Genomic DNA, 9205 nt, shown 5'->3' on the forward strand with positions numbered 1-9205 from the left:
GACTCCTGCCTTCGCTCCGCCTCCAGCGGTTCGTTCACCCACTCAAGGCAGAGTTATTTGTGCTGAAGGAACAAAGTCTCCATCCATTGCTGCCCAGAAACGATAATGTGCCCTCAAACAGTGCAGAAACAGCCCTTCGATGACCGTGAGGTTCCCCACGTGTTACGTCAGGCCCACGCAGCCTCGTGGAGCTGCATTTGCAAATGTACACGGATAAAGCTTTTCTGCTCATTTTCCCCCATTTCAGCTAATGAGGAAGGCAATAGCGCAGGGCCCCTGACCGCAGCTTGGTTCCCCACTTCCTTATGGACCTTGTAAACTCCAGGGCAAACCCCCTAGAGCATTCCAAAACTTTTTCTTTATAAGAACTGGAAACTTTTAACCAGTTTTCATTTAACCTTGAGCTCCACCCTTTCACTCCCTCCTTTGTAAAGTGGCAACAGGCGCCTTCCCGTGCTGGAGGTGAACTGTGGGGATAAACCGAAGCAGACATGGGAGCTGCAGGGGTGCCACCGCGTGAACGTGCGCGTGTGCGCCTGTAACAGCCCGATGCAGCTGCCCCGCGCACTCAGAGAGACGCAGACGAGCCAACAGGAGCACCACAGGTCAGGAACAGCTACTTCATTAGGGCTGATTTGTCCTATTCTGTAATTAAAAGCCAGGCTGGCCCAAGTCCCTGCCGCAGCTAGAGCCACACCGCCGCACAGAGTCTGCGCAGTGACGCTTCTTCCCGTAATTAAACCGTCTCTCGCTGAACGAAGCGCCGCGAGCGCGATGTGTGTTGTGCGAGGCCACACCATGCTCAGCTGGACGGGGCAGAGCAGCTGTGCACCGGGAGAGTCCTCGGCCCCGGCTTCGCCGTGAAGAGCCAGCGCCCACCAGACCGGCCCCCCTTTAGTTGGGACTAAAGGCCTGTGAAAGGGAGCACCGCATCCTGTTCAATATTCACATCCCGGGGACTTGGAATCAAACCCTGGCTTCATACTCTACCCACAGCCTTGGAACAGAGTCACGGGCAGCTCTAAGGAGCTTCAATTTAATTAGCTACAAGCTGTTAGATGCATCGAGAATTGGCTATTAGTGAGGGCTGTGCCCCGTGGCCGAGGCCGGCGCAGGCAGCGGGTGACTCTCCCCGAGCCAGTTCTGCAAACTCAGCCTCAAAACTTCACCCCCAAGAGCGTGGAAAGCCGCTGTCTCACGGAACAGAACCAAGCTGTGCTCTCAGCCCTCCAGCTTGTTCTGTCCTTCCACCACTGCCACCAAAACCACCTCCGCTCGTTCTCGCTTTTAACTTACCTACCCACAGGAATGACCCCGAGGGACAAGAAAGGTCTTATCAGCTCCCAGTTCACTACCAAACCACCTCCTGCCCTTGCTGCTCCCAGGACCTGGCCTTGTTCCTGGGGATCCTTCATCACCCCACAAAGCCAACAGGTTTACGCTGGCTTTCACGGCCCGTGCGCTGACGTGACCGTGGTCTGTGGAGGACGGAGAAGCCCTCCCCGAACGAGCTGCCTAAATAGCTGCTGCCCTGGACACGCAGGCAGCTGCCTCACCAGAGGGCACAGGACCAAGGGGCCGTTCCCAGAGCACCAGCCCTCCAGCACCGCTCCCACTATCCCTTTTCCCCCCCTGCAACAGGTCAACAGTACCAATATTTTACATAATAACCAAGAAGGATTTGGAGTCAGGAGTGTTTCTCCTTGTGAATAGTCCCACAGACCTACCTGTGACCTGTACCTGTGGGGGGGAGTGTGTATATATGTATATATATAAAAAATACATACGTACACTTCACCCGGGGACAACAGGCCCCACGAGATGAACATTGGCTGTACACAAGCCACAGTGCACTTTGCCAGCACTTGCCTCCCTCACCCCCAGGACAGAAGCTTTTCCCTCAGGGGGTGTAGGAGGCCCCGGCATCCCCCATTTCCATGCCTGGGGTGAAGCCCAGCAGTGGCCTGGGACAGGCGGAGAGGGCTTGGCTAAAAAAAATAAAAATAAATGAATAATTAGAAGTGAAAACACACCAGGCAAGGCAGCGAGGAGGAGGGGGTAGACCTGTCATCCATATGCCTTGCCCCGTCCCAGTGGCGCATGGCCGTGTTCAGCCCCTGCCGACAGCACCGTTCCTTCGGGGAGGGCTACTCTTTTTTGTTTGCAAAAGGGAGGTTAGAATTGGGTTTTTTTTCCAAGTCAGGGATTGTGGAAAGCTGAAGGAACCCTCCCAAGCGGCCGTTCCACCACCTCAGCCTCAGCAGGGAGGCGTGAAAGCTGCTGCTGCTGAGGCTGGCGAAGGCACCAGGGCGCTGACCCCACCCCCGAGCCTCCAACCCTGCTTGAGCCGGCACCTCGCAGGAGGAAAACAGCCTCTTTTCTTCCCTTTTTGGCCCCAAAGCACACGCTGGCCGCTGTCTGTGCTGCTGGGTGGCTGTGGGTCGGATGGGTGCTTCCCTCACGCCGGCCGAGGCTGGTCACGGTGCCAGGCGGTGCTGCCACAAACACAGCCCGTGCCCGGGGCGTGCCGGGCCTCTCATCGCCTCCTCGCTAATTATTCCAAGCGATCACCTTGCGGCCGTGGCTGCGCCCGGTTCCCCGCGGCCAGCCCAGACCGAGGAACCACCCGCGGTACCAGCTTCAATTTCCAAAGAGGCCTCTAAAACCACAGAGGGGAAGGAAACGGGCGGGAGACCCCAAGACGCCCGCGGGCACAGCCGCCAGCTGTCCGGCCTCCCCCCACCTCCCTCCACAAACAAATCTTCACGAAGCCCGAGAAAATCGAGTTTGCTGGTGCTCAGCAAACCATTCCCTGGAACGCAGGCTCTCCCCCAGCAGACTCCTGAACCCCCCAGCACACTCCAGCACAGGCCCCTGGCTGCCGCCGTGGCTCCGGGAGCTGGTATTACCGGTGGCGGCGGGCACTGGGTGCGGGTTTCGTCTTGCCCCGACACCTCCGTGGGCTCTTCCAGCCCTGGAGAGCCGGGAGGTTTCCTCCTCAGCCCCGGGAGCCTCATGCAACCAGCATGCGCCCAGCTCCCCGGAGCTGCTGGGCCAGCAGGCTGGGTGGGTTGCCTTCTTTTTTTCCTCTTTTTTTTTTCTTTTCCCCTCCCCTAAAGCCAGATTTAGTTTTTTTTTTTTAATTTCCCTGCAGGTTCAGGTGGAGACGGAGGTGGAGCAGCGGGAGGGAGGGACGGCCAACCCCTCCCGCAAGCCTGGCGCCCGGCGATTGGGGCAGCGGGAGCTCCCGGCGACGGGCAGGGGCTGAACCGGGGAGGGGGAAAAGTAAATAAATTATTTAAAAAAAAAAAAAAGAGAACAAACAAGCACTGATCTGGCAGGTCCAGTCGGCTGGAGCGGCGCACAGGGGAGGCGACGGGCAGGAAGCCTGCGGCCGGGGCGCTGGGGGAAGCTCCGCAGGTAAATGCAGCTCCCCTCCGCTTCCCTCCCCGCGGCGATGCCGCCCCAGCCGGGCTCAGCCGGGCTTCTCCCTCTTGCCCCACGCCCTGCGTTCTCCTCCCGCTCTTTGGCCGGGCTTAGACGCAGCCCTGCAGCTCCCTGGCCGCCGCGTCTGCCCACCCCGCTGCCCTGCGCCGGGGGTGTCGCAGCCCCACCATCGCCTGCCCTGCAGGGTCCTCTGCTGTGCCCCAAACCCGGGTGTCCCCACCCCGAGACGTAGGAAACGGGAGCATGCTGCTGCCCGTTACCCCGCGCTCCTCGCGGTCACCAGCCCTGACACCCGGTGACCCTTTGGGCATCCACTGCCGTTTCGTGCCCGAGAGCCAAGGGGCCCGGCTGGCTGCGCCTCTCCTTTGGGGCCTCCCGAGCCCTCTGGCCAGTCCTGTCTCGTTGGGCCTTCCTTATTTCTGACCACCAGAGTGAAACCATTCTGGAGTGACCCACCGGGCAGGGCCAAGTGGAGCCAGAGCATCCCCACCAGACAGAAAAACCTCGCTCCACCCCGGTACAGCGTCTCCCATCCCCTTCCCCGTGCAAAAACCGGGTGGGCTGGTTCACCTCCGTCCCTGGTCCCCGAGAAACCCAGTTAATCCGTCAGGAGTAAAGCGCTTTCCAGCTGCTCAGAGCATGTTCCGCTTAAGCGTCCCTCGCGTACCTTGACCCCCAGCCTCACCCCAGCCTGGCACCAGGGCTGCTGTGCCCAAGGGGAGCAACGTGCCTCCATCCCTGCTCAGAGCGGGGCAGCGCTGCAGCCCCCCCTTCCCGTTCACAGCAGCAGAGACGCGGGTTCTCCAGCGACGAGCCTGGCGTCAGCAGCCCTGCTCTTACTCAAAACCAGTTTGCGACCAAGAGCCATGAAGCTCTGGGGCAAAGAGGCAGCTGAGAGGGGTTTTAATCCCTCCTGGCCCCACAGTTACACTGGGTGTGTTTACAGTCGCACTGCCTCGCAGAAACCCCGGCAACATGACGTCCTCATCATTCCTACCCCAGCCCCAGCGGACACATCGCCCGCACCGGGGGCTCTGCGGGCGTCTGGGGTCGGAGCAGCGCGGCCCCGCTGCCGGGCTCTGCTTCGCCGTTTGCTCCCGGTGCCCCTTTGCGTGGCTGCGATTATCAGCGGAGCACGGGGTGTCCTCCCCGGGCCCCCTCTTCCCACGGGGCTATTGCCACGATGCCCGCCGGGGCCGGTCCCCCCCGATGCCCCCGGTCCCCGCGCACCATCCTGCCCGCTTGGCTTCGCTCAATGCCGCGAGAGGTCACGCGATGGGAAGCTCCTGTTTCTATAAATAAACCGCCCCGCTGTTTAATGAGCAATTTCAACGGGCACACGCCAGGCTGGAAGCGACGCTGCAGCCAAGACAGGGTGTTGGTAGCACAAGGAGGGTCCTGCTGAGCGCCCCCCATGCAGCCACGGGGGCACCTCACCACGGTCTCATGGGGAAGTATCGCACACCCCACGGCTGAGCTACAACTGTGGCTCGTTACCCCTCGCTGGCCTCTGGTTTGAGCCAAAGCTGTGTTTTTAACATCCTGCAGCCCCTGGTTGGTCATTAATCACCTCCTGCCTGTAAATTCACGGTCAGGAAAGCCAGGCTGTGAGTCGGCATGGGGAGGGCAGGTGACGCAGTGACCACCAAGCCGTGGCCAGGACCTGGCTTTGGCTTTACCCCAGAGCAGCACCCACCGCCCCGCAGCCCGAATCGCTGCAGGGAGCGATGGGGCTGCCAAGGTGCTCCCTGCGCCAGCCCGGCCCGGAGCACCCAGAGCTTATGGAGCCATTTCTGGTCTATCCCAGGCCCGGCCCGCCCTGCAGCGGCGGCCAGTGGACTTTGCCCCGCGGAAGACGCCGTGCCACGGGGGCCCTCCTGGCACGGGTGGCCTGTCGGGGATGCCGGCAGCTCCCCCATGCATCGCCTGAGCACACTATGGCAGGTAGGCTGCAAAACCAACACTTTCACCCCTTTTCAGGTGGGAAGGACCCCCCCCGCCCCGGCAGGCACAGCCTGGGGTCTGGCTCGCTGCTCCAGCTTTGCCTCATAGGGCAGGCGAGGGTCCATCCCAGCCCCGAAAACCGGCTTGGCCTGTTGCAAAACAGCCGCAAGCGCCGCTGGCTGCCAGACCCCCATGGCAGAGCTTGTTTTTCCGGGGAAGCCAGGATGGCTACAACTGTTGCCCGCCCAGCTGGGAGCTGGCTCAGCTTTCCCATCCAAAACCCCCTTCCTGCTGTGCCCCCAGACCTTTGCAGCGTTGCCCCCGAAATCCTCGTCCCGGCCGCTAACGAGACGCTGGAGCTGGCGCTGGGGAGCCGGGTAGCGCTGAACTGCACCGTGCGATGGGCAGCTGCCGAGCGCTGTGAGCCTGTCCCTGCCTGGACCAAAGACGGGCAGTGGCTGGGCAGTGGGAGCAGCCAGGACACTGCCTGGTAAGGAGCCTGCCCTGGGCTCTGTCTGTCTGTCTGTCTGTCGGGGTGGGTTGCCACACGGCCCAACCCACGGCGGCCCCGTCTCCCCCCAGGTTTGCCCAAAACGCCTCGGAGCAGCTCCTCGCCAGCATCCTGCAGCTCAACCTCACACACGACGCCGACTTTGGGGTGTTTGCCTGCTGGGTCGGCAACACCACAGCCACCTTTACCCTGCGGCGAGTGGGTAGGGACACGCTGGGGACAGGAGGGACACCTCCAAGGAGGGGCTGCTTGCCTCGGGCAGGAACCGCAGCCCCACAGGGACCATTGAGGCGGGTTTTAGGGGCATCGCCGCCTCTCCCTGGGCAGTGCAGCAGGGTGCCAGCCTACACCAAACCCAGCAAACCTGGGTCAGGGCCACCGGCCACGCTCACCGTGTCTCCGCTGTCCTTGCAGAGGTGGCAGGGCACATGCCCGCGGTGCTGGCAGCCCTCCTGGTCCTGGCGCTCCTGGTGCTGCTGGCTGGGCTCTATGTCCGATGCCGCCTGAGCGTCCTCCTCTGGTACCGGAACCGCTATGGCGAGCTGGAGATCAACGGTGAGCTGCTGGGGAAGGGCACGGAGGTGATGGCCCCCTCCCCAGGCTGGGGGCTCACCCAGGCCTAGAGCCCTCCCCAGCATCACACCCCCTTCTCCACGGCTCTCCCCAGACGGGAAGCTGTATGACGCCTACATCTCCCACGCCACCACCCCTGATGACCGAAAGTTTGTCCACTTCATCGTGAAGCCACAGCTGGAGAACCGCTACGGCTACAAGCTCTTCCTGGATGAGCAAACCATCCTGCCCAACTCAGGTGGGTGCCAGCCCTGCGCGGGGTCGGGCAGAGGGGCCGTGCCAGCACCCAGGGGCTTGAAATCCCTTTGCCTGCAGAGCCGTCAGCCGACCTGATCATGAACGTGAGCCGGTGCCGGCGTCTCATCGTGGTCCTCTCCGTCGCATACCTGGAGCAAGACTGGTGCAACAGCAGCTTCAGGTAGGAGCGGCGCCTGCCTGCTCTGGCGGGAGAGGGGCTGGCGGGGCCTTCGCCCTACTGCCACGTGCCTGTCTCACAGGGAAGGGCTCTGGAGGCTGCTGGAACTTTCCAAGAAACCCATCTTCATCGTCTTTGAGAGCCAGTACCGGGAAATCACCCACCCTGCTATCAGCCTGCTGAAGCAGCACCGCAGTGCCGTCACCTTGCTGGTGTGGCGAGCCAGCTCCATGGTGAGAGCCGAGCAGGGCCCTGTCCCCCTGGCACCCTCCTTTCCATCCCCAGTGCCACGCTTTGTGTCAGCCTCCCCGCAACGCTCTGGGGCTGCTCCCTGTGCTTCAGTGCTCCTAAAAAGCAGGTTGGGACGCTTATCTTTTAGAGGCAATTTCAAAAAAACACCCAACCACAACAGCTGTAGATCTGGGTGATCAATCCCCGGACTTGCACTGTCAGGAGCCCTGTGACACTCCGGGGCCTCCCCAAGCTGAGGCACCGGCATGAAGCCTCAGCTCTCACGGTGAAGCTTTGGCCTGTGGCTGCTCCGGCCATTTCAGGGCCAGGCAGGAGCTGGAGCCCTCCGGAGCGTTGCGGCCGGTCGGGCCGGTTTCTCAGCGGGCATGCTGCCACGCCGGGAGCGCAGCCCTCGCCTTGGCTGGGCTTCCAGCGCTGGGAGGGGTGAGCCGAGCCTCACACAGCCTTCGGCAGCCCCGTGCGGGGCCGGGCTCAGCTCTGGGCTTGTCCCAACGTGGCCCATCTCCTCCCTGCCCCACACAGACCCCGTCCTCCGACTTCTGGAAGGAGCTGTGCCTGGCGCTGCCCCGCAAAGTGGCCTTCCAGGGGACAGTGGGGGACCCGCAGACCCAGCTGCAGGAGGACAAGGACCCCATGCTGATCCTGCACAGCAGCTACCTGGACAGCGGTGGAGACCCCCACCCCGACGGGGACCTTGGAACAGGTCTTTGGCCCCTGCTGCTTCTCCCTGGGGCAGGGGGGGCAGACGTGGACTGGAGGGCACCTCTGGGCTCTGCTTCACCCTCCCGTGCCAGGCGGGCTGGGCTTAGCCCCCTCCCCACCACCTAAAACCCCTCTCCCCGCTCCTCCCAGGCCTCCGAGGGTGCGTTTTCAGAAGCCCCCTGCCTCCCCGCATCGGCGGTCCCAGTGCTCCCACGGCAGAAGAGCTGCAGCTGAGGGAGGGCCAGAGGCCAGAGCTCGACATCTCGGACCTGGGATCGCGTAACTACGGCGCCCGCACTGACTTCTACTGCCTGGTGACAGAGGACGACATCTGAGTGGGGCCGCCGGCCAGCCAAGGCGGCGTCCCCCTTCCCTGCAGGGCCGCACCGACCCGGGTCACGGCCGGAGGAGCCAGGGCTTTGCGATGGGACTCAATGCAAGGTCCCAGGGAAAGGCAGGAGCCAGCTCCTTCCAGCAGCACGGGGAGCACCAGATCCAGGGGACACCCCTGCCCGCAGTGCCTGGGCACCCCTGGGTGCTGGGCTCCCCTCCTTCGCTGCGGGCACAGGGACGTTTTTCGTGTGCTGGGATGGGCGATGCTCTCCAAGAAGCGCTGTGCCCAGTCCCGGCGACTCAGGACTGGGAAACGCCCAAAGGGAGCGGCCGCGGCACCTTCTCTCCTGTGGCAATAAAATGCTGCTGCACCCAGCAGGTCTCTTCCCTCTGCGGGGACACGGGTGCCACCGGCAGATCTCCCCACGGTGGACAGCACCGAGCTGTGTCCCCTCCCACGAGGAGCAACGCCCGGCCGCGGCGAGCAGGGTGGCACCGTGGGGTGAGCTCAGCCCCACGCCGGTGTCCCGCGGGGAGCTCTCCCCACCCCATGTGCCAGCCGAGCGCAGGGGCAAGCAGGCACCATTCAAGGGCTTTATTTCAGGGGTACACTGGGCTCGGGGAGCTGGTACACGGAGAGCTGGGGAGACAAACACACCGTGACCCCCCTGCCCGGCCTCCTCCACCCCCCACCCCTGTACCTATTCTACCTCGTTTCCCAAACGGGGCGTGCTATGCCCCCCCCAAGCACAGGGTCTCCCCACCCAGCCCCAAACCCGCCAGCAGACCAACCAAAGCCACCCCGCAGCCTACTCGCACGCCCCGGCCTGGCCGTCACCTCGCCAGGGAGAGCCTTGGACCCGCTGCCCGGCCAGGACCGGCCGCACCGGGCACTGAGGGCATCTCCCCACCCTGCGGGGAGACGCCACCCGGTAAACACTGGCTGGCCCGGCCCCAATCCTGCTTACACAGCACCGGCCAGGCCCAGCCCTGAGCGCAGCAGCCGGCAAGGAGCAACAGCGGCGGCA

The 9205-nt window shown here is 63.2% G+C and overlaps 1 protein-coding gene across 1 annotated transcript; it reads left to right on the forward strand.

The window, feature by feature from the left end:
- Window positions 1–2818: 2818 nt before the first annotated feature.
- Window positions 2819–8552, forward strand: SIGIRR (single Ig and TIR domain containing). The gene is made up of 10 exons (XM_074884630.1): window positions 2819–3420; window positions 5255–5391; window positions 5695–5881; window positions 5974–6104; window positions 6317–6457; window positions 6570–6713; window positions 6791–6893; window positions 6973–7123; window positions 7665–7845; window positions 7995–8552. The coding sequence occupies exons 2-10, from the start codon at window positions 5385–5387 to the stop codon at window positions 8177–8179; spliced, it is 1230 nt and encodes a 409-aa protein (XP_074740731.1). The 5' UTR covers window positions 2819–3420; window positions 5255–5384; the 3' UTR covers window positions 8180–8552.
- The last annotated feature ends 653 nt before the right edge of the window (window positions 8553–9205 follow it).

This window comes from Strix uralensis, chromosome 15, assembly GCF_047716275.1.
Source record: "Strix uralensis isolate ZFMK-TIS-50842 chromosome 15, bStrUra1, whole genome shotgun sequence".
Lineage (NCBI taxonomy): Eukaryota > Metazoa > Chordata > Aves > Strigiformes > Strigidae > Strix > Strix uralensis.

Excerpts from the sequence above, each read along its gene's own strand:
- SIGIRR (XM_074884630.1), top strand. Across the intron at positions 6,458-6,569 it reads TGGCGAGCTGGAGATCAACG|ACGGGAAGCTGTATGACGCC; the intron begins GTGAGCTGCTGG and ends GGCTCTCCCCAG. Across the intron at positions 6,894-6,972 it reads TGGTGCAACAGCAGCTTCAG|GGAAGGGCTCTGGAGGCTGC; the intron begins GTAGGAGCGGCG and ends CCTGTCTCACAG.